Below are 24,528 nucleotides of genomic sequence, written 5' to 3' on the forward strand. Positions count from 1 at the left end.
AATGAGCCACTCATGAGAATGAGAAGAAGAAGATACATTTAATGCATAGCCAGACCGAGATGCTTGACAACCACATGCAGAAAGTGCCATTCCTGAAGATGAAGTTGAAGTTGAAGATTGCCCCAAATGGATGTTATGCTTCTTCATTGCTGCTTCCAAGGCTTCCATCTTTTTAAAGCATTTTGATTCTAAGTGGCCATCTAGATTACAAAAATTGCAATGTCTATCAGTCTTCTTCCCTTTGTTTTTATTTATCTTATCCTTTTGTTGAAATGATTTTTCATTTTGGGGCTGAAATTGCTTAGGACCCTTGTTTGGTTTAGGACCATTCTTTTTAGGATATGACTTCTTAGGATTCTTTGAATTTGGTTGCTGCTAGGCGGCTAACGCTTTCTTGGAAGATTAAGAAGACCAAGGTGTAAGAGTTTTTCTTGTTCTCTTATTAAAGAATCACAAAAAGAGTCAAAGGAAGGGGGCTTGTAGTCTTTTCCTTGAGAAATGAAGGCTTCTCTTGTAGAATGGAAGGTGGAAACAAATACAGAGTAGGCTGGTCCCAACTTAGTAAGGATGGAATAAATAAGGTTACTATCTTCTTTCTTAACCTTAACACCTTCCAAAAGATATTTAAGGGTCTTGAACTTAGACAAGAAATCTTCAATGCAAGAAAAATTATTAGGGTCCAATGTAAGCAACTCATTTTCAAGTTGATGGACTCTAATTTCATTTTTAATCCCAAAAAATTTATTGATTTGTTCCATTGCTTCATGAGGAGTTTCAAGTTCTGCAATATGGAATCTAAGATCTGGAGAAATAGACATCCCTATCAAACCACGTGCTTGATCTTGTCTATTTTCCCATTTAGCAGCCTTGTCTTCATCTTTCGGTTTCTTTTCTTGGCCTGTGGCTATTCGGTAGAGACCTTTACTTCTAAGTAAATCCTCCATGTAGGACAACCATTGGAAGTAGTTGGTGATGTCAAGGGTAACTTGGTGTTGACTCTCCATTTCAACAGAAACTGAAGCTGAAGATGCTGAAAGTAAGTGTTCCAATGGATAGATCTCGAAAAATTAGGCTGGTTTAAAAAAAACGGCTCTGAAAAAGGCTTCCGGATGAAGAAGTTATGGCTTTTTGAAAAAAAGTTGTTGAAGTTGCCGACGAAGTGCGGGAATGTGCGGAAATAAAAAAGTCCGCCCCCACAAAATGGAGACTTGAACCCAAGACCTCTACTCTCTTAAAATAGCTTTGAACCAATTGATCTATACAAAAAAATTGAGAGAGAGAGAGAGAGGGGGGGGGCTTTGGGTTGCGTGTTTGCTTTGAGAAAGCTCTTTTTCCCTACAAAACAAAAAACACAAAACCCAACACGAACATGCAAAGAAAACGAACCTTACGGCTCGAAGTTAGCTTTACCCAAAAAACTAAATATTTTCAAAAATTGAACCTTGCGGCTCAAAGTTAGCTTTAGCCGAAAAACTAAATATTTTTCTCAATGTTTATGATTTTCCGAGATCACACCAAGGTGCAGGGAAAAGAGCATACGCATGAGAAAAATCCTTCCTTTCTGTTTCTGATTTGCCCAGATCGCACAGAGTCGCAGGGCAAAGAGCATACGCAGAAATGAAAGGTATAGATCCGATTAAAAAAAAGCTAAATAAACCGAAACCGAAATAAGCAGAGAGAAAATAACAGTAAACTGCAAATAAACAATGTATACCTCCAGATTTTAAAAATGACGCAACTAGGGCTACTGGAAACCTTTTCGCGTGAAACGAAAGGGGTTCCTCACTGGAACAGATGCTCCGAACACAACAGAGCAGTCCTCTCGGCCCGAAAGCAGTCAGAAACAGCAGATCTAGGAAACGGCAGTCGGATGCAGTTCTACCGGCTTCAGATTTGGATCACCAACGGACGCGGCCCTCAAATAGCTCTGATACCATGTAGGAATTTACAGGGTAAGTTCCTCAGAAAGAACACCAAAAGGACACCGCTCACAACCAGATCACAGATCAATACACCAGTATTTTTGACGTGATTAAAACCCTCAAAGAGGGAAACAATCCACGGCCTAAGCCAACGCGGCCACTTCAGGCAATTTATTAATCAAAGAATGAAAATTTACATAAGCTTCTCTCATGCACGGATTACCCTACAAATGACCCTCCATGCGCTTTAAATAGAATTCATGGACCAATCAGGTGTCAAGCCACGGATCAAGTGTCGGTAATACCGAGGAGAGAATGAACCGTCGGATCACTACATATCGTGACCGTCGGATTGTAAGTTACAAAATGTACAACGGTAAAGAAACACACTTTACCTAACTCTATACTAGACCAAGTTGTACTTAACTATTTCCTATGTGTCGGAATATCCTAACAGTATGAGAGGATTGATAGCTGTCTGATGAAGCTGAGATTCACTATAAGTGAAGCTGATCCAAACCATTGCTCGAAGGTTGTGGATGATAGACCTCTCATACCGGCACCTTCTGAGGACGACCTATTTCTGACAGGTGCAGACCCTCTCATTTGCAGAAGTAAGAGGGAGTTGGATTCCAGATTTGAAATGGTGAACAGCAAGCCCGCGACTACCTCGATGGAGCTTAACTTTCAGAAGTTATATGGTGGTGATGTCGGACCAGATTTGGGAAATGCCTCTGAGTTTCATAAACTCATTTGCATTGATGTTCTTGGTGAACTTCCGTCCGGATATATGTTTTGCAATTAGCATGGTGAGCTCATATATGGTTGAGCCACACTAGATTGGTGCCAAGAATCTTCTGAGATATCTTCAGGGCACAATCTCTCATGGATTGAGATACACTGCCGGAAATATAAAGTTGCATGATTATTCGAATGCTGACTAGGCAGGCAGTGTGGAGGATCGCAAGAGCACTTCCGAGTGTTGGTTCTCTTTGGGTTCTGTTCGATATCCTGGATGAGCAGGAAGCAGAAGTCGATTGCTATAAGCACTGCTGAGACCGAATACATAGCTACGAGTATGATCTCGTGTGAAGCTACCTGGTTGTGGAAGCTCTTCAATAAGTTGTTTGTACACATGATGGATACCACCGGGATCCTCTGTGTCAACCAAGGGGGGGGATTCGATTGTTGAGGAATCCCGTATTCTATGATTGCTCCAGTATATAGACATTAGATACTACCTTATCTGGGATATGGTACGTCGATGAGCGAGGAGTCTCTATCGCATTGAGACTGATGTATAGGTCACAGACATTCTGTCAAAGCCCCAGGGCAAGGTCAAATTTATGACTTTCCCAAACGACTTGGAGTCGCTGAGAGACCTACTTATGAGGGTCCTGCATGATGCATGCATTGAGCTCTGGGAGATCCAGGGGGCTTGGGGTACTTATTGGAGCAACAAGCGACCATAGGGGGACTCACCCTCCTCTAATGGTGCGTTGTGTACAGGGTGAATGGTTCAGCCTTCACCTGTGATACCCCGTGGCAACTTTGGGACAGGATGAATGGCTCTCCTGTCGAGGCATCCTACCCATGCAATCTGGGACTCATGGGAAGTACCTCTCATCTGGCCAATGAGCAGGGAAATGGGGTTAGGGACCATAGTAGTACTATCGATGGATGCATCGTTGTATCTATCGTACTCCCTATGCTAGGATGACCTCCATTGATCTGGGATCAGTATGAGTGGTTTGAGACACTCTTGTGATATTGATCTGGGATCAATAACACTGACTTCGGGTCAGTCGAGAATGGTATGAGACATTCTCGATCAATTCTTCTTCTTCATGGTTCAGCAGAGCAGAGCAGTGCATGGCACTGATGGCAGAAATAGTACAGTCGGACATATGGATCAGCGGATGGAGTTCTCCCTAGTTGAGAGGGAGTGTTAAAATTGGCAACTAGGGCCAAACTCCATGTGGGTCATCTCATTTATGGCAGTTGATATTTTTCTTGGATCCCTCTCATCAAGAGGTTAGGATTGATCTAAAGATCATTCAAATCCGATAAGTATTCATGGAGTTATGAATTTATTTTTGTTATAAGACAATTCGTCAAGGTTGGCCAGCAACCAAATAAACCCCACATGTGGTCAACATTTTAGTATAAAAGGAGATGACTTGAGAGTCATTTCACACACACACTTCTATCTTGATTTCTCTCCACTTGTCTTGGGTTTTAGTGGAAGAGAAATCTAGGAGTAGAAGCCGTAGACGTTGGAGTATAAGAGGTTGCCCTAGCCGTAGTCAAGAAGAAATACGTTGCCCTAATCTAAAGGACGCAGTCATGAAGAAAAGCCCTAACGCTATCAAGAAGGAGCCCTAAACCTATACGTTGGTCCTTACTAAAACACAGACCTAAAGGCTGCCCTTACGCAGACCTAAAGGTTTCCCTAACGCAGACCTAAAGGCAGCCCTCACTAAGACCTAAAGGCAGCCCTAACGAAGCTATCCTAAGGCAGCTCAAGAAGGAGGACATTGATGTGAAAGGTCAAAGGGACAGCGTGGAGGCTGCCCTAGACAGCATGAAAGGGCTGTAGGGACAGCGTGGGGACAAGACGGTTAAGAGCACAATAGGCAAGCAACCAGGCCGAGGAGAATAGAAGCAATATGCTACTGTTTGTGGACGGATAGCTGGGTGTGTAAGGGCTGCCAGATGCCCTAACCAGTCACCATATAAGCAGCAGTAAAGGCAACATTGGAACAGCAGTGTTGTGGACAGCAGCAAAGTAAATAGGACAGCTGGGCTACATGGTGCTGCTAACTAGTGCAGCAAAGTAAATGGGACAGCAGGCTACATAGCGCTGCTAAAATGTATGGGACAGCAAGGTGACTAGTGCAGCTAAAATGCATGGGAGAGCAAGGCTACATAGTGCTGCAAAGATGCATGGGACAGCAGGCTACATAGCAAAGATACATGGGACAGCAAGCAAACTTGGAATGAACAGTGGAACAGCGGTATGCCACATAGGACAGCAGCGACTAGCATGTTGCAGCAAAGTCACATGGGATAGCAGCAAGCATGGTGCAGCAGTATGATGTGTACAGCATGGTCATGAAGTCCAGCATTATGATGATGGGTGCAGCACGGTGAGGTGCAGCACAATGATAGGTGAAGGAGTCACCTTGGAGAATGAGTTGAAGCAACATGTCTTCAACTGATCTCATATATCATCTTCTTAGAGATGATCTATGCTCTTATTTGGATAAGTCAAAGTGTTGACCTCTGTTGTAAATGTACTATCTCTCTCTGCTGAACTATTGAAGAACATATAAGAATAATTGATCAAGGGTTTCCCCACATTGGGGTTTGTCCCTGGCTAGCGCCACATCTTGCGTCCTCTTGTCTTGGCTTGTCTTCTGCGATTTATGTTTATGTTCTATCTGCAGTTTACTTTAATGCTGATGTGATTGCTAATCTGGAAAAGATATTGAGCTAACTGTGAAAATTGAAATAAATTGCTCTAAGCATAGAACATACCTAAAATTAACAATACCAAATGTCCAGCAGAGAGAGAAAATCCAATTTAGTATTGGCTTATCCAATGAAGTTGGCCAAAACAAGAAGCCCAATCTGATCTGTCAAAGTCTGCAATTCCGAGATCAGTCAACAGCAGTCAATATACCCTAACCAGTCAAGTCAAACTAGGTCAAATCCCAGGAAAACAGCATCCAGATAAATCGGTCAAACATCCAATTAGTGTGGCCTCCCAATCTGGTCAAGGGAGGGTCAAAACAGTCTAGAATTCTGCGGCCAAAGGAAAGAGAAACCACCAGCCTCCAAAAATTCTGATTTTTGAGGTGAAGGAGGATGCCATTAAGGGTAGTCTAATGGAGTGATGAGCCATCAAAGGAGGGGCTTCTAGGAAGGGGAATTAGCGCCTAGTTGCACCTTTTGACAGTACCACAAGAAACAGAATAGTATTTTTAATTAAATAATTCCATAAAGGCTTTTCCTTTAATTTCAATACCCCCCCATGGAATGTGAAGCATAAATATCTTTTAGATATATTAAGCAATGTTGCAAACATCGGTAAATTTAAGATATCACCAAAATATCAGTAAAAATCGGCACACAACTGCTAGGCCAAAATATCACGATTTCGCGATAAAATCAAGATGTTTGCAATACTGATATTAAGCCATTGACAAATTCTGCCATGAACATAAGTCCAGCAGCTACAGATTCAGGAAGTATTGCTATACTAACACAAGAATCAAGTATATTAACACTGAAAACACCATTTCAGTTCATTGAAACAAGATAAAAAGCAGAACTACCTATATATCAACATTCTATTAATAATACTTCTGTGCATCAACAATTACAGAGGATAGCGCAGCTACAGTGGGGAAACTAATTAAAAAACACTCTTAGTATATTATGTATAGGGTTGTAGTGAACAAACAATCAGATTACTTGCTATAGGATCAGATACCAATCAGCAGAAACATCACCAAAGAAAATATAATAGGATGGGAGTTTCTATGTTCCTTCTCAGAATATAACACAATGCTCCCATGTACATACTAAAAACTCTCTACAAATAGTAGATCATTAGCAAGAAACTTGCATACTGCCATAAAATGAAGGTCAGAAACTCCAATGTCAAGAAGAACACTATGGCCAAATCACATCATCCACCAAACAAGACACTATACAAACAATGCTATAGATCAGAATTTAGCATTCTAATAACAGTACCTGTGTGCATAAGGAAACATGTAGTCATCAATAGGAATATGTAAAGAAATGATGGATTCAGGCAGCAAGAACTCTCACTGGGACAAATCTTTTAATGGATTATATATCGGCTTACAATGAACAGAAATAAAAAAACAGATTACTGGCATCGGCACAGGGCATGCTGCAGTGTCAAATTGTCAATCAGCAGAACTATCACCATAAATAAAAACTTGGAAAACTAAAGGTGATGGTAAAGCTTTCTTTGGTCAAAATTTATTCAATGATTCAGGATAAAAACCTATTCAAATATTAACAGAAAAAATGCAGCACAACTTGAAATGAGATATATTTTGAAAATCAAAACCATAATACAAAGAATTTTCACTCACAAATTGTAGGATTTCTCAATTCTACAATTATACACTCAAAAACAAGAAAGTTAGATAGTCGTAACAGAACAGTAATAATGGACACAGACCAAATACAGTACATACAACAAATGATAAAAGAAAATACAACCTGAATTCAAGAGGCGGAGGGGTGGAAAATAATTGCTTACCTTTGAGGCAAAGAAAGGCAATTCAGTAATGTTTGACTGAACATATGTACATTCCACAATATTAGGCACTCCATTCAAACCCTTTAAACATGCGTCAGCAAATATTGCTCCAGCATACCTGCACAATGAAGGTAGTGTTATTAAGTTACCTTAGCTAGTCCTAACTTCTTCACATTGTGGGCACATAAGACTGATTAACATACACCAATGTTGCACAACTCGGCCTCGTATAAGACTTGTCTGGCTATTGACTCAGCAACTCGTATAAGAATCGGGAACGACTCGTATAAGCCTTGGCAAAATACAGAATTAAAAAAAAAAAAAACAAAAAAACAAAAAAAACAAAAAAAAAAACAAAAAAAACAAAAACAAAAACAAAAAAAAACAAAAACAAAAACAAACAAAACAACTTAAAACATGGTAAATTTTAAGCACAATAAAGAAACTAATGATATTTCCAATCCTAATAAGTTATAAAACCAATACATGCAATAATTCATAACATCATCTCATAGCTATGATAGTACAACATAACATATTTGATTTTTGTAAGCAAAAAATTTAGATAGTGAATAGGAAAAGGAATCATGATTCCATAATCAAAATCAAAAATGGTAGCAAGTTCAAAATTCAAATACATATGTCATAAATGATAAGTCATAGTCTCATAACAATCTTGAGTCTCATGCACGACTACGCCTAGAATAAGCCCTCGAGGAGCTAGTGCCAACATGGGAAGGTTGAAGCAACTGTGAGGCAGGTGTATTTGGAGTTTCCATTTGAGATGGAAAACTAGAGAGATCCTCAATCTCTTCATCAAGCCAACTCAAATCAGGGGACTCCTCCTCCACAACCCAATCAGACTCTAAATCAATACTATCCAATAAAATTGGATCTAGATCCTTTGGTTGTAGTTGTTTTGTGAACATTCGAAGGTTGTAGTAGATGAAAACCAACTTCTCCAACCTCTCATGCTCCAACTTGTTTCTCTTTTTGTTGTGGATGTGCTCAAATACCGACCAATTGCGCTCACAACCAGAAGCACTACAAGGTTGACTCAGAACTTTGATGGCGAATTCTTGTAATTGTGGTGCCTCACAGCCACAATCTATCCGCCAATGAGTTGTAAAATCTATTTTGCAACGCCAAACATATAAAAGAGAACTAGCAAAATTACAAGCTATGTTCTAAGCACTTACAAGGCATTTTCTTGTCGTTGAGACGTTGACTTGAGCTGAATCCAAACATGCCAAATGCTTCCTTGTACATATCTCATTGCATGTTGATTTTGTCTTGAATATCTTGATCCGATAACACCAACTCAATGCATATCATGACACATCTCATCAACTCGGGATCTTTTTTAATGTTAGACCCCTCATTATAGAATAAGCTCGGGTTGAGATATGCTCTCGCTGCATGCAATGGTGCATGTCGTTGCCTATCCCACCTGGAATCAATAATTTCTCATAAAGGGAGATATTTAGATCCATCACCCTTGTAGAAAGTCTTGATGGACTCTTTGGCTCTGTCCATGCCCTCATAAATATATACCATTGCAGGTTTCTCTCCATCCATCAATCTCAAGACTTTCACAAGGGGCTCAGTGAAGCTAACAACCTCAATGACTTTCTCCCACAAACTATCACCTAGGAAAGATGTTTTCACAGCCAATGCTTCTATTTTTGTGCTATCTTTCAAAATAGCCATTGTTGGCTACAAAACATTCTTCTCAAAGCTTGGTACTCATACAAAAGGCTTTGGAGGGAAAGGAAGTTTGTAGCAAACCGTGTGATAGTTGGGCGACTAAGCTCATTCTCTGTGAACTCCCTCGTAAGGTTCAACACCTAAGCATGGTTATAAATATACTTGGTAATTTATTTGCACTCTTGCACAACATCTTGCACCCACTCCAACTTCCAAATGTCCTTCAGTATCAAGTCTATGCAATGGGCAACGCAAGGAGTCCATAAAATGGTGGGATATTTGGCATAAAGCAACTTTCCAGCTACCACATAATTTGTTGCGTTGTCTGTGATTACTTGGACAACATTTGCAACCTCAACTTCCTCCACAACCTCAGCCAACAATGTAAAAATCAAATGTGTATGAGTTACATGTGTAGATACATTAATGGATCTTAGGAACATGGTTCCTTTAGGGAAAGCTACAACAAAATATATTATTGTTCTGCCCCTCTAATTTGTCCACCCATCAGCGATAATTGTGCAACCTGTAAACTTCCATGAGCTTTTAATGCTCTCCAATTGTGCCTTGACACACTTTGTTATGTAGCCAGATCTCAAAAACAAAAACAAAAACAAAAAAGATAGATCAACACCTTGAAAATAAGCCTCATTGAGGGGGCAACCTCCTTTTACATCACATAAATGAACAATTCTTGGATGATTCAAATGACATGACCTCCTTGGTATATATAGGAGTCTAAGGGGTCAAAATATAATTAGGGCATACATAACAATAATAATGTAAGGGCGAAACAATAACAACAATGGGCTTTTATGGGGCACAACAATAACAATGTGGGGGCTACCCATGTGGAGTCTTCAACAAGTAAGTTCTTCCACTTAATGAGATACTCTAGAATTGATTTGTTTCGTAGTTGTCAGATTCTTGTTTCTGTGATTGCTTCAAGCTCCAATATGATTTTTCCTTCCTTGACAAGTTCAGGAAATATAGTTTGAACTAGAAATTTGTCACCTATAACCTTCTTTAAACATGAAACATGGAAAACTGGGTGTACTCGCAAAGATGCAGGCAGCTAAAATTTGTATGCCATAGTACCAATCTTTTGCAACACCTTGTAAGGACCATAGTACTTGGGTGATAATTTATTATCCTTCTTAACTTACTTGAGGGACATTTGTTTGTATGGTTGTAGTCGTAAAAATACCTAATTGCCCACATCAAAAAAAATTCATTGCGATGTTGATTTGCCTGTTGTTTCATTCAATTTTGTGCTAGAGCCAGGTTATCCTTTAAGAGTTGGAGAACTTGTGATTTCCTTTATCCAGGAAACTTTGTTGTCAATCTCCTCTAAGATTAGATTCAGATTATGGACAATGCATGGTGTCCAAAAGATGTGGTCATACCTCCCCTCAATAATTAAACCTGCAACTTTGCAAACTGGTGCATTATCCGTGATAACTTGCACCACCTTGTTAGGCCCTATTTGTTCAATAGCTTTTATAATAACATCAGCAATGAACTGTGCATCTTTTACCTCTCCTGAGCAGTCTTCTGCCTTGATAAACATTGCTCCTTTGGGGGAAGTGGCAATGATATTTATCAATGGTCTGCGCCTTGTATCTGTCCATCCATTTGAGACTATGGTAACCCCAGAGCTACTCCAGGAAGAACGAATTGGTGATAAAATATCCTCCACAAGCTCCTTCTCATTTTTGAGAAGCTGAGTTCTGACTTTCTCATAGTTGGGCCCCTTGTACCCTTGAGGAGCTTTGTTAATTGCCCTTATCATATCTTGCCAGTAAGGAGAGCAAACAACATTGAATGGGATACCACATGCATAAATGCACCTAGCCACTCTGGAATCAGTTTCTTCTCTCGCTTGCACATTCACCAATTTAGCAATTCTGCTATCCTGAACTGAAGGGGATGCCCCTCTGGTATTTTTGGGTGTTGGTTGTTCATGTTGTTGAGTGGCACCGGCTCTCCTCTTTCTTGCTTCAACTACAATCCTTGGCTCAATGTTAGATGGAGCTTGAGGAGTAGCTTGAGTAAGCTCATCATGCCTTCTCTTAATAACATCCACCTCATCTTGCTCTCTTTGATATGCCCTCCTTGCCAATGGATCTGTTGTTTTTGTGCAACCCCCTATCCTCCTCCATGCAAAAGATGTGCCTTTACTCATGGGTAGGAGCCCTTGTACAAATTATTGCAAAGATTACATTGCCATTCCCATGAGCCACCACCTCCACATTTTTGAAGCTTCTGAACATGCCTCCAAAGAGGATAATATTCAGCCCTTGGGTTGGCCCTAGGGCTTGAACTTGTAGCTGCACTTTGGTTGGAAGCCATTGCTGCAAAAATAAATTAAAAAAACAAATCTGTAAATAAAAAACGTTTTTCATATTTTTGGCAGCATAAACCCTCGAAAAATTGAAGAAATAGTAGGAAAAAACTAAGAAAATGAATGTTGCTTACCCAAATTAATTTTCTGTAGCTGAAGCTACCCCAAAATGCCAGAAAAGACAAGAGAAATATGGCTGTAGCTGAGCCAAAAAACCAAGAATGCCGTAGCCAGAAACTCTGCACTCCAAATCTATTGCTGAAATCTCTTTCTCTTGCTGCTGAAATCTCTTGCTCTTGCTGCTGAAATCTCCTTTGCTCACTGTTGAAAACACCCTAGCTGAAACCACTGCTCTCTTCCTCTCTTCTCCTTTGCTAAAATCGCCAGTCTCCAAGAGAAACGACTTGCTCAACTGTGTGATGAGAGAATGAGGCGAAGGTCACTTTTATAACTTGAGAGGCATCTAGAAGCAACTAGAAGCCACTTTAGTCACCCAATTATATAATAGGAAACAAAATAAAAATAAAAAAAATTAAGAAAAAGTCAAACTGTGTGGGGAAACTCCGTCGTACGGCCCGGAAACTCATTTCTGGCCGTACTAGCCACGTTTCCTCCTCGAGAAACGGGCCAGTATGGCCGAAAACAAGTTTCCGGGCCGTACCATACAGGTTTCCCCATTTTTGTTTCGTTTCCGTATGGAAACAAACCCTCTGCCCACGTTTCCTGCAACTTAGGGTTAAAGCTAAGAAGATTATTGTTGATTCCATTCATAAGCCTTTGGTTGCCTATATTTCTGATTTAGAAACATCTAAGGAGATGTATGAAAAGCTAGTTGGGATGTTCAAAGTAAACAATGCAAATCAAATTCTCTTTCTCAAAAACAAGCTGAAAGATATCAAAATGGATAGAGGAGAATCCATTCAATCCTACTTAATGAGAATCACCGAGATCAAGAATGATCTCCTATCTATTGGTGAAGTCACTGGTGACCGGGAGCTCACTTTTATTGCTCTTGGGGGTCTTACAAGAAATTGGGATGTGTTCAACACTACCATTCTCAACAATGATAGGATTCCGGGATTTGATGAACTATTGGCCAGATGCACTCAAGAATAAATAAGGATGATGGAAAGAGACAAGCCCTCAAATGGAAACAATCTTACCGCCTTCTCCGCTCATTCTAAGAAAAGGAACAATGTTGGTCCAAGGAATCAAGGACAAGGGTTCAAGTCGAGCATAAGGTTTGGCCACTTCGCTAGAGAGTGTCCTCACAAGAAAGATACTCCAAGAGATGATGACAACAATAACAACTTCAAAGGCAATGGCAATCAAAGGAACAACAAGTTCAATAACAAAGGAAAGAGGAATGCTCCCGTTGCTCGAAATGGAAGTGGTCGTCCTCCCAAGAAGTCGAGAAACTCCAAGTATGATGAAATTAATGTTGTAAAGCAAAAATAATTTTATCTTATTTCTGCCCTCTCCTCCGGATACATTGGACCATTGGTTGATTGATAGTGGTGCCTCAAGGCACTTCACTGGGTACAAAGAAGCTCTCTCAAACTTGGTTGAAAAGAAGACAAATATGGAGATTATACTTGGGGATAATGCCACTTATCCCGTGAAAGGAATTGGGACCATTACTCTCCACTTAAATCAAGGTCAAACTCTTCATTTGCAAGAAGTGCTATATGTACCTGATCTGAAAAAGAACTTGGTTTCTATTTCTGCAATGGAAGACAAAGGTTTTAAAGTGACATTCATTGATGGGAAGGTTCGTGTTTGGCAAAGGAACCCAAGAGATGCATTCACTCTTGGATTCAGGGTTGAAGGTCTCTATCAGGTTGGACGAAGTCTATTAGGAGCAATGACTTGTGATACTTCTCTTCAATCCAAATTATGGCACCGAATATTTGTTCACCTTCATTTCAAAGCCTTACCTGATGTAAGGAAGATGGTCACAGGAATGTCCGAATTCAACTTAAATCATGAAGGTGTTTATCAGGGATGTGAAGTTGGAAAACATACAAGGGGACCATTCCCCTCAAGTGAGACTCAAACCGCCAATATTCTTCAATTTGTCCATTATGATATATCAAGTATGTTGCTCGTGACATCTTTGAGTGGATATTTGTATTATGTTATTTTTGTGGATGACTTCTCTCGCAAAACATGGATCTATTTCTGGTCCTTTATGTGGATGGTCTCTTTCTGACAGGTGATGACCATCTCATTCATCGATGCAAGAGGGAGTTGGCTTCCGAGTTCAAGATGGAGGACCTAGGACGATGCATTATTTCCTAGGGTTGGAGGTCTGGCAAAAGCCAGGTGAGATTTTCCTTTCTCAAGGAAAATATATTGTGAAGCTACTTGAGAGATGTGGGATGGTGGACTACAAGTTTGTGACTACTCCGATGGAACTCAACTTTAAGAAGCTATGTGGAAGTGTTGTTGGGCCCGAATTGGCAAACCCTACCGAGTATCGTCAACTTGTGGGGACCTTGATGTTTTTGATCAACTCTCGTCTTGACATATGCTTCGTTGTGAACACGTTGAGTCAATATATGGTCGAGCCTCATCACATTCATTAGATTGCTGCCAAGAATCTCTTGAGATATCTCCAGGGCATAATCCATTATGGATTGAGATACACAGTCGAGAATTTGAGGCTACATGGATATATAGGTGCTGACGGGGCTGGCAGTGTGGTGGATCATAAGAGCACGTCTAGGTGTTGCTTCTCTTTGGGGTCTGCGTCTATATCATGGATGAGCAGGAAGCAGAAATCAGTTGCACCAAGCACCATTGAGGCTGAATAAATTGCTGCAAGTCTGGCTTGTTGTGAAGCAATTTGGTTGAGGAAGCTCTTCGGTGAGCTATTTGAGCACGTGCTAGATACCATCGTGATCTTCTGCGACAACTAGCGTGGGATTCATCTATCAGAGAATTTTGTGTTCCACGACCGCTCCAAGCACATTGATATCAGGTACCACTTTATCCGGGATATGGTACAATGGGGAGCAGTGAGGCTCCAACACATCAGGACAGATGAGCAGGTTGCAAACATTCTCACGAATCCTTTGGGGAAGGTCTTCTTAACCTTCCGAGAAACACTTGGAGTCGTGGAACGACCCTCCTATGAGGATCCCGTATGAGTTGGACACAGAGCTCTGGGAGCTCCTGGGGGCGTGGGGTACTTCTTGGAGCTAGCTATGAGCAACCATAGGGTGAGTGGTTCACCTTCCCCTAGTGGTGCCCTGGATACAGGGTGAATGGTTCACCTTTCTCTGTGATACCCCATTATGGTTGACATGTGTGTAGGGTGAATGGTTCACCTTCCCCTACCCAAACACATGCATGTAGTGTGAGTTATTCACCTTCCCTTACGATTGACATATGCATAGGATGAGTGGTTCACCTTCTTTTATGGCATATGAGCAGGATGAGTGGTTCACCTTCTCCTGTTGATGACCCGCACACATCCTACCCATAGAGTCTGGGACTCATGGGAAGTACCTCTCATCTGGCCAATGAGTTGGGAAAAGATGGTCAGGGACGATAGCACTACCGATGGATGCATCGTGTACTGTCGTACTCCCTATGGCTAGGATGCATGGTGTTCAACAACTTGATCTCTGATCAAGGACTGACTTTAGTCAGTGGAGAGTGGTATGATCTTATGACTCACTCTCGATCACTTCTTCTTCATTATTTCTTCATGGTTCAGCAGAGCAGTACAGGACAGTGATGGCAGGGATGGTACAGGATAACAAGTTGGCATGATGATGGATTGGCAAGTGGAATTCTCCCTAGTTGAGAGGGAGTGTTAAAATTGGCAACTAGGGCCAACTTCCACCTTAGGACAGCTCATGATAGATATGATTATTGCATTGGATTCCTCTTTCCGACGATACAATTTTGATATAAAGATCATCTCATTCTGACAAGCAGAAATGGAATTTTGAATTTATTCTCTCATGGACAAATTGTCAAGGTCGGCCTCAATCAAACATAGGCTCATGAAGCCCAATGGATGTGTCTCCTCACCCTTAACGAATTGTATAAATAGGAGTGACCCTTCTCTCATTTGGACACTCACTCATCTCATCACATCATCTTCTCTCTCCTCTCTTGATTGGTTCGTACACTTAGAGGCTCTCTCTTCTTCACATGTGTGGAAGGAAGGCAGATTTCAAGAGGCCAAAATTTCTATGATTAGGGCAGCATTGACTTGAGCACTTTGGCCAAGCGTTGACTTCTATTTTTGGGCCAGAATTTCAACCTTTTCAGGTCACATTCTTTGGCACGAAATTCGAGGTGATTGGGGATTGTTTGACCATGTTAATTGCAGTGTTCACTTTCTATTTTGACCGCAAAAATTATAGCAAGGTTTGTTTGGGTTGACTTTGACCCTCTTTGGAGGCCGCATTTTTCTATTGTTGACCACGCTGATTAGAGGATGATTTAGAGTAGCTTTGACCATTGTTGACTTTCTGGTTAGGGCTACATTGACTGCTAATTTGGCAGATTTGTTTTGGGCTTATATTTATGATATTTGTACTCTCTCTCTCTTTGTTGAACTATTGAAGAATAATAGGAAGATTTGATCAAAGGGTTTCCCCACATTAGGGTTTGTCCCTAGCATCCGCCACATCTTGTGTCCCCTTGTCTTGGCTTGTCTTCTACATATGATTTTATGTTCTATATGCATTTATTGTCAATGTTTATAAGTTAATGTGATTGCTACTGGATATAATTGGAAATTGTCATTACGCTACTAAAGGAACATTGAAGTAAATTGTGCTTAAGCATAGAACATACCATTGTTATCTAAAATTAACAGAGAAGGAGTTGCTGGTTGGAGGCAGGAGCGATGGGGCCATGTGAAAAGAAGTCGAGATAAGGTTGCACACAATTGAAAAAGGTCGACAGGGTCAAGTGGTCGAGTGGTGTTTGGACTAGGTGGAGTTGGGGTTGAGCAGAGGAGGCAGCACGTTGCAGAATGTGTCGAACAAGACAGCTCAAGAGGAGTCGTCAACGTAGAAAAGTTGTACTCGAGGTGTGGAGAAACTGGGCACGAGCTGAACCATCGCTACAATCAAACACAAGAAAGCATAGAGAGTCGTTGACGAGTAAAAGGCAAAATCGATGGAGGGTCAGCAGTGGAACAACCATTGATAGAAGGCAAAGGGTGTTGGGTGGGGCGAAGACAACTAATGGGCCACAAAATAGTCGCAGGGTTGGGCGCGAGGGTGAACCTGGAGAACTCACACACTCGAGCGTCGAGCCAGCAACCAGAACAACATCAAGCAGTTGCAAGCCAGCACAACACTGATAGGCCGCAAGTGCAAGCAGGGCAGGAGAGTTAACAGACAAGGTCGTTGTGGTTAAGATGCTCAGAGGGCAGTGGAAACTAGAGCCAGCATGAGTAGTAAGCCTACAACCACAAAGGGAGCTTGGACAACCGTCGATGTTCGTGGGTGCAGAGTCGCTAGGCAAAGGATCTGCCGCAACAAGCACAAGCCAATGGTGGCCAACAAAGCTAATAACAGTTGGCAGGGTCAACCAACAAAGGTTGTACAAAGTGTACAAAGTTTGCTAGTAGGATTGGCAGAGGCCAACACTAAGAGGGAGAGAGGGAGATAATACTATTTGGGGGATTGGCAACATATTATTTTAGTGGGTGTCTCAAAGGATTGAGAAAGATCCACAAGGGAGATCCTAGCGAATCTATAAACCAACAATAGTGCTAAAAGGACTTAGCACAAGGACTATGGCAGCAGACCATGAGATTTGGAGAAAACCATGATGAAGAGGGATGTTCACGAGAAGGGAGCTTCTAGGAACAAGTCCAAAGGGAACAAGTATTCAAGGATAATTATGAACCAGTTAGCAGGGAAGGTTTCGACTTCAAAGGGAGTAGTCATGGCAGCGGATGAAGTTCCAAGATCAAAGCCAATTCCATGTGGCAGAAGTAGCTACCTCGCTAAGAGGGAGTGTTGATTTTGTAGCTCAGGTAGGTACTTTTGCACATGCCTAATTGTCTAGGTGTGCAGAAATCGCTAAAAGTCTCCTTAAGACACTTGCTCGAGTATAAGTTTTTATAGTAACTTAGCCTATCTCTAACTTAGAAAAGCACATAATTGGCTATCGAGCTAAAGAAACTTAAGAAAAGTAATGTACTTTAGTGATTATGTTTTAATCTTAACCCTTAAGCTCAAGTGAGGCGAGATCTAATCTCAACTGTTAATCACTTTGGAGATTAGGGTCAGGGATTTAGCTCAATGGAAAGTTACAAAAGCAAGGTTAGGGAGAGGAGAAAGACACACCACACCATACAACAACACAAGACATTGAGAGAATCATCTCAATGGTGAGTGGAGGACTTCCATTCTAGTGTGATGAGTCCAAGGAAAGTGCAGAAGTGCAACATTAAAGATCAATATCAGCCAAGGAGATCTAAGACAGATCTGGGGTTTGATCAACTGGAACAAACCCAAGGTATGTTGTAATTGTATTTTCTTCAGTTGGGCTATTATCCCAAGATAGGAGCCCAAGCAGGTCTTGACTTATTAATGAAGAATTGTTAAATTGGCAAAATCAATATGTACCACATATGATTGAGATTGGTGTAATTCTGCTTTTGCTAATTGTGTTAAGAACCTAGTTGTGCATTTATTCAATAGATCTGTAATCTGCTAGGTTAATAAAGAGTTGGGCATCCACAAATGAAATACCATAGCATCAAAGAGCATCTCACAACCATCAACCAAAGCATCAAGACTATAAACTTTTAGCTCCATCGCTCCATCAACCAAAGATGTGAAACCATAAGGAGAGCCATGACAATCCATCACAAAAGAGCAATTGATTTCCTCCTAAGTAATATGACACATCCTCCCTCCCTCGTGTCATGTATTTTACATGTCGAACACGACATGTGGGTGAATCGTGTCCTATTGTTAATTTTAGGTATGTTCTATGCTAGAGCAATCTATTTCAATTTTCACAGTTAGCTCAATATCTTTTCCAGATTAGCAATCACATTAGCATTAAAGTAAACTGCAGATAGAACATAAATATAAATCGCAGAAGACAAGCCAAAACAAGAGGACACAAGATGTGGCGCTAGCTAGGGACAAACCCCAATGTAGGGAAACGCTTGATCAATTCTTCTTATATGTTCTTCAATAGTTCAGCAGAGAGAGAGAGAGAGGGATAATACATTTACAACAGAAGTCAACACTTTGACTTATCTAGATAACAACATAGATCATCTCTAGGAAGATGATACGTGAGATCAGTTGAAGACATGTTGCTTCAACTGATTCTCTAAGGTGACTCCTTCACCTATCATTGTGATACATCTCGTAATCATGCTGCACCTCACCGTGTTGCACCATGCTGCACCCATCATCACAATGTTGGACCTCATGTTGTTGTTGTCCCAGTGTTTAGCATTGATGTACCTAGTGCCACAACTACACCATGCTGTCACCCATGTGCTTGCTGCACCATTGTTGCTTTGTGTCCTTGCTGCACCAAGTACTATACTGTTGTCCCAATGTACTTGCAGCATTGTGCTTGTTGTTGTCCTTGCTTTACCATGCTGCTATTGTCCATGCTTCACCATGCTTGCAGCTGTCCCAAGCTTCTTGTTGTTGTCCATGCTTCACCATGCTTGCAGTTGTCCCATGTTTCACTATGCTTGCAGCTGTCTCATGTATTAGCTTGTTGTCCCTTGCATTGCTTGTTGTTGTCCAACTGCTGCATCTAAACATGTTGTTCCATGCACCTTATTGCACCATGTTGCTGCAATATACAATATTGTTGCATCCATCACATCATGTTGCACTCCTTTGGGGTATTCAACACTCCATGTTAACCCAACACGTGGCTCCCACAGGCTGCTCCGAATCTGATCCAAATCTGGTCAATATCCTTGACCCAACGCACCTCTAACACTGCTCCAAATCTGCTTGTCACTTTGTTGTTCCTAACTGTTCTGGTTAGGGCACTTGGGCAGCCCTAAACTCCTCTCAACAATCCTCGAACAGCCCTCCAAATCTGCTTGTCACTTTGTTGTTCCTAACTGTTCTGGTTAGGGCACTTGGGCAGCCCTAAACTCCTCTCAACAGTCCTCGAACAACCCTCCAAATATGCTTGTCACTTTGTTGTTCCTAACTATTTTAGTTAGGGCACTTGGGCAGCCCTAAACTCCTCTCAATAGTCCTCGAACAGCCCTCCAAATATGCTTGTCACTTGGGTAGCTTCAACATGACTTTGTCTTAGGCAGCTTCACCATGACAACGTCCTAGATCTAGGGCACATAGAGCTAGGGCATCATCTTCTAGGAGCTGCGTAGATCCTTCTTCCCCATGGCAGCATCTAGGGCAGCTCTTCTTAGGGCAGCATATCTCTTAGGATCTATCCTCCCACCAAAACCCAAAGATAAGTGGAGAGGAAGAGATCACAAGAAGAGTGTGTACAAGTGACTAGAAAGCCACCTCTTTTTATACTAAAACGTTGAGCACATGTGGGTGTTATTTAATTGTTGGCCGACCTTGACGAATTGTCTTATAACACAAATAAATTCATAACTCCATGAATACTTATCGGAATTGGATGATCTTTAGATCAATCCTACACCTCTCGATGAGAAGGATCCAAGAAAAATATCAGCTGTGATAAATAAGATGACCCACATGGAGTTTGGCCCTAGTTGCCAATTTTAACACCTATTCATAAGACACGAGTTTGACTAGTGTCGGACACAAGCCCTATTGGTGTCCCGAAATTTGAACACGTGTCCAATGAAAAAAGCATCTTAAAATCGATTTATTGCCTCATTCTCACACAATTCAATCACAAATTTGGAGCTCTCAAAGGTTTTGGAGTGCAGCTAAGGGAAATTAAGCAATGTTAGAAGAGATTGCAAGGGTTGGGAAGTGGATTTGTCTAAGCCCTACTAATGTTATGCAATTAATGTTAATGTTATATTCTTAAAATAAAAGTAACATTCTCCTTTATCTTTCATTTTCATCATTTACTTAAATTTTTAACATTACCATTAATTGACTCAAAATGTTTGAGAGTGGTTCTAACCTCATCGGATTTCATATGGAGAAAGTAGAATTTTAGATCCCACTCAAAACCCAACAGACTTAACAATTTTCAGGATTTCAGGATTGGGGGGATTGCAACATTTCCATTAGAGTTTGTCATGTATGAGGGTATGGAACTAGCATTTAATTAAGAGGACCAAGCCCCTTGTGTACCTCAATGTTAGTGGTATTGATTGTTGAGGTCCTAGGTCGTGACCCTAGTAAAAATGTACCCATCACTTAAACAGAATCTTGATTTGACATGTTAAGCTTCTTCTATCTTATTTTAATGCTTAGAGGGTGATATTGATGATGAGGATCCCAATATAGGCAATGATTTTAATGATATGTGGTACTAGTTATTTGTTGTAGCACAAACTTTTTTGGACTCTACAAGCTATTTAGGGCCTTTTTGTTGATATATATTTGGTTCAGAGATGGATTACACTCAATGACATTTTGGTTGTATGCATTAGTTGTATGATTGGATTTGCATCATCATAATGTAAATGTTTTATATATTTCATATTTTTAGTGTAATTCACTGATTTGTTATATTTTTTAATATATCTTATACTTTTTTATATATAACACACAACGTGTCCTCTGTGTCATGTTCAGGGGGGTCACCCTGTCACGTGTCAAATACTTGTATTTTTGTGTCCTCTGTGTCCATGTCCCTGTGTCATGTGAATTAGATTTCCTCCAATCCAATGCACATAAATAAAAGCATCATCTTCAAGCTAAAAGAGAAGGTGTACACCTCGAGTCCATTAGCAACCCTATATGTTATTTTGAAAATCCTCCAATGTGATGAAGATTGCAAAAATTACCCTTATGGCGTATGAGGGGGTAACAAGACCATGACACAAGAAAACTTCAACAAACAACATGATTAAATAAATTAGCAATATGAAAGTAGTGAGAGTTAATAGCCATGCTTGAGGAACTTGACCTAAAAGCTTTCCTCATCAAAGGAAATAGAACAGAAAAACCCCTTCACAAGAGTGTGCTCCAAGAAAGAACTCAGAGAACAAGAAACAGAGAAACAAAGCCCTCAAATCTCAGAGTACCTTTGCTGCATCATGCAACAGCCAGAAAGGTTCAACTAAAATTGCCTAAGTGCTCTCCAAAAAGCTATGTTCTGTTTTGCTTGCTATTATGTACCCAGATTGTAAGATAATAGTGGTGCCAAATTGGCAGAGAAACAAAGTCTGTTAATAAAATTCATGAGCATTCCCATGTAGCTCTGGGAACGCTGTTCAATTTGAAAAAAGGAATCCTTATGTAGTATGTACTCTTGGCCTATGAAAAAACCAAGGTCTTTTGGATTTCTATACAATGAAACCATCTTGTAAGGGGAAAAATCAAAAATATATCTTCAACTGATCATGACACCTTACTTGAAAGCTAAAAAAATGGGAGAGAACATGTTGTTCATGTAGGTCATTAGAAAAGGACACTACAACTGCATAGAAAAAAGATTGCCCGCTATGTATGACACACGTTGAAAACTCAATTAAAGAAAACATGCGGAACCGCATAGAGAACTTTCAAAGTTTTATTGTTAAAGACAAAAGATAGATTGCTTAGAAACTAGTTGTCATGAAGCTAAATCAAGTAAACTAGGGATTTTGGCCATGTGGTGCTAAATATGCAATAATTGTCTCAACCTGACACAATTTACAGTAAGGAGAAAGGAGAAAGATACTCACGCCATAGACAATGTTGCAGAACCTTTTCCAGCTTTCGCTTCAACAACTTCAGTTCCTCCATCTTGAGTACGCTTAGTCAGAGCTTTGATATCCTCATCCGAAAGATTAGCATTTGGTTTTGGAGTAGCCTAGAAAAGTTGGAACAAAAAAATGTCAATCTCATTCTAAATGTCTGTAGAAAGTTAGGCATTCATATAGTTTGCAAAAAGCACACATGGGTAACTAGCATTAATTTTCATCTTCTTTACAGACCACAATTGCTACCGTCAGATACAAGACACTAAATAGTAAATAAAAGGCCTATATTGTGTGCTAATATAAATATGGCAGTAACTATATATGACTGAATCCTAACAGGTTATCAACAGTGTTCAATTCAGTACTGATATTGGGATATCAAATGTGGATCACGTATCCAATTACTGCTATTATTAGAACTACCAATATATTAGACATCATTGCTGACAAATTGCCATGAAACTGAATCATAAACCATTAAGACACTTAAAGGGGAAAAAAATATACAGGTATTACTACCTGTGAAAAGAGAGGAAGGATAGTGACACCTGCATGTCCTCCTACAACAGGGATATTCACTTCTGCAAACACACACAAAATATTCCAAAAATCCAAGCACAATAATTATTATAACCAATAGAACACATTTAGAGCAACTAGAAACGGCAGCATATATGCATGTGTTTATGTATGTAGCATGCTAGAAATTCCCTGCTACAACACTGAAAACAAGCACCAAAAGGGATCGATAACAATGCATACCTTCCACAGGGACACCTGCTTTGGCAGCATAGAAAGTCTTTGCTCGAACAACATCAAGCATGGTGACACCAAAGAGTTTTTTTTCATTATAGGTTCCAGCCTTCTTGAAAACTTCAGCAGCAATGGGTACAGTTGAATTAACAGGATTGCTGATCATGTTTACTAATGCCTGCCATAATAAATTTACGGCATGTTCATCAGGCTAACTACTTCACATTCATAGCAATAATTGTCTCAGAAACTGTTCTTTTAGCCGGCGAAAATACTTGTGTTATATGTAAGTCCTCATCTTGCAAATACTTATTGAAACTCTTCTAAGAATTTCTTGCAGAGTTAAAACCGTGGGATGTGCTATTAACATTCAATTGTGACATAAATATTTAGAAAATCATAAGCTAAGTCACCTGGTTCATGTTCGTGCTTGAAATCAAGGATGATGAAATTTAAAAAAGGTTCTCTAGTGCAAAAATAATTATGATAAATTTGACATTAAGTTTGTTAAAGACAATTAAGTGAATATTGTGAATTCCATTATAAGTTTATAACTTTATATATCCAAACAAAAAAAAATACAATTATTTTTCAACACTAAATTTGACCCAAAAATATGTGGAATGAAATGTCAAAACTGATCATGTATGTATGTATGTATTTTGTATGTATGTTATTGTTTTAGACCGATGGGTTAGCTCAAGTGGCTGAGTGTTGTGAATTACAAGCAGAAGGTATGCCTGATGGGTTAGTTCAAGGGGCCAAGTATTGTGAATTACAAGCAGAAGGTCACAGGGTCAATTCCTGCGGCTGGTTGCCTCTGAATATTACAGGCCTCACTTGATGTCCCTTCCTAGTTAGGTTGCCAAAACTGCTGATTTACCCTAGATACCATCCTCAAAATGAGGGGAACTGTCTGGTACATTTCACTAGGATGTACATTTCATTGTAAAATATGTATGTATGTATGTATGTATGGATTGTTTTGGCCTGATGGGTTAGATCAAGTGGCCGAGAATTGTGAATTACAAGCAGAAGGTCACAAGGTCAATTCCTGCGGCTGGCTGCCTCTGTGAATATTACTGGACAGGCCTCTATGAATATCACTTGATGTCCCTGCCCAGTTAGGTTGCCAAAACTGCAAATTGCTGATTTATGCTAAGTACCATCCTCAAAATGGGGAACTGTCTGGTACATTTCCCTAGGATCTATGTTGCAGGAAACGTGGTATAGAGGTCCGTTTCCGTATGGAAACGGGTACGAAACGTGGAAACGCGTTTGGTACGGCTGTGAAACGCGTTTCCGGCCGTACTGCCACGTTTCCCGAAACGGAAACGTGGCCAGTACGGCCGGAAACGCGTTTCAGGGCCGTACGACCCACGTTTCCTCATTAATTTGTGTTTTTTTTTTATTTTTTAATTTGTTTTTTAATTTACTTTTAGGGTATGTTGACTTCTTGTTGCTTCTAGATGCGTGTCTAAAGTTATAAAAGCGAATTTTTGCCCTAGTGTTGATATGCAGTTCATCGGGAAGTTTGAGGGATATGCAGTTCATGGTAATGTTAAATTCTTAAAGTAAAAGTGATATTCTCCCTTATTTTTCATTTTCATCCTTTTACTTAAGTTTTTAACATTACCATGAAATGACTCAGGATGTTTGAGAG

The 24,528-nt window shown here is 40.3% G+C and overlaps 1 protein-coding gene across 1 annotated transcript in view; it reads right to left on the minus strand.

Moving 5' to 3' along the window:
* Nucleotides 1-24,528, minus strand: part of LOC149204862 (malate dehydrogenase, mitochondrial-like) — a 59,505-nt gene that overhangs the window by 32,115 nt on the left and 2,862 nt on the right. Inside the window, exons 3-6 of the mRNA XM_089394810.1 lie at nt 22,875-23,043; nt 22,632-22,693; nt 22,095-22,222; nt 7,228-7,345 (exon numbers count right to left, since the gene is read on the minus strand). Of these exons, the coding sequence (XP_089250936.1) occupies nt 7,228-7,345; nt 22,095-22,222; nt 22,632-22,693; nt 22,875-23,043 (477 nt within the window). The remainder of the gene's footprint in view (nt 1-7,227; nt 7,346-22,094; nt 22,223-22,631; nt 22,694-22,874; nt 23,044-24,528) is intronic.

Source organism: Pinus tabuliformis, chromosome 1_2 (assembly GCF_031772625.1).
Source record: "Pinus tabuliformis cultivar Carrire ecotype Pingquan chromosome 1_2, CPIR1, whole genome shotgun sequence".
Lineage (NCBI taxonomy): Eukaryota > Viridiplantae > Streptophyta > Pinopsida > Pinales > Pinaceae > Pinus > Pinus tabuliformis.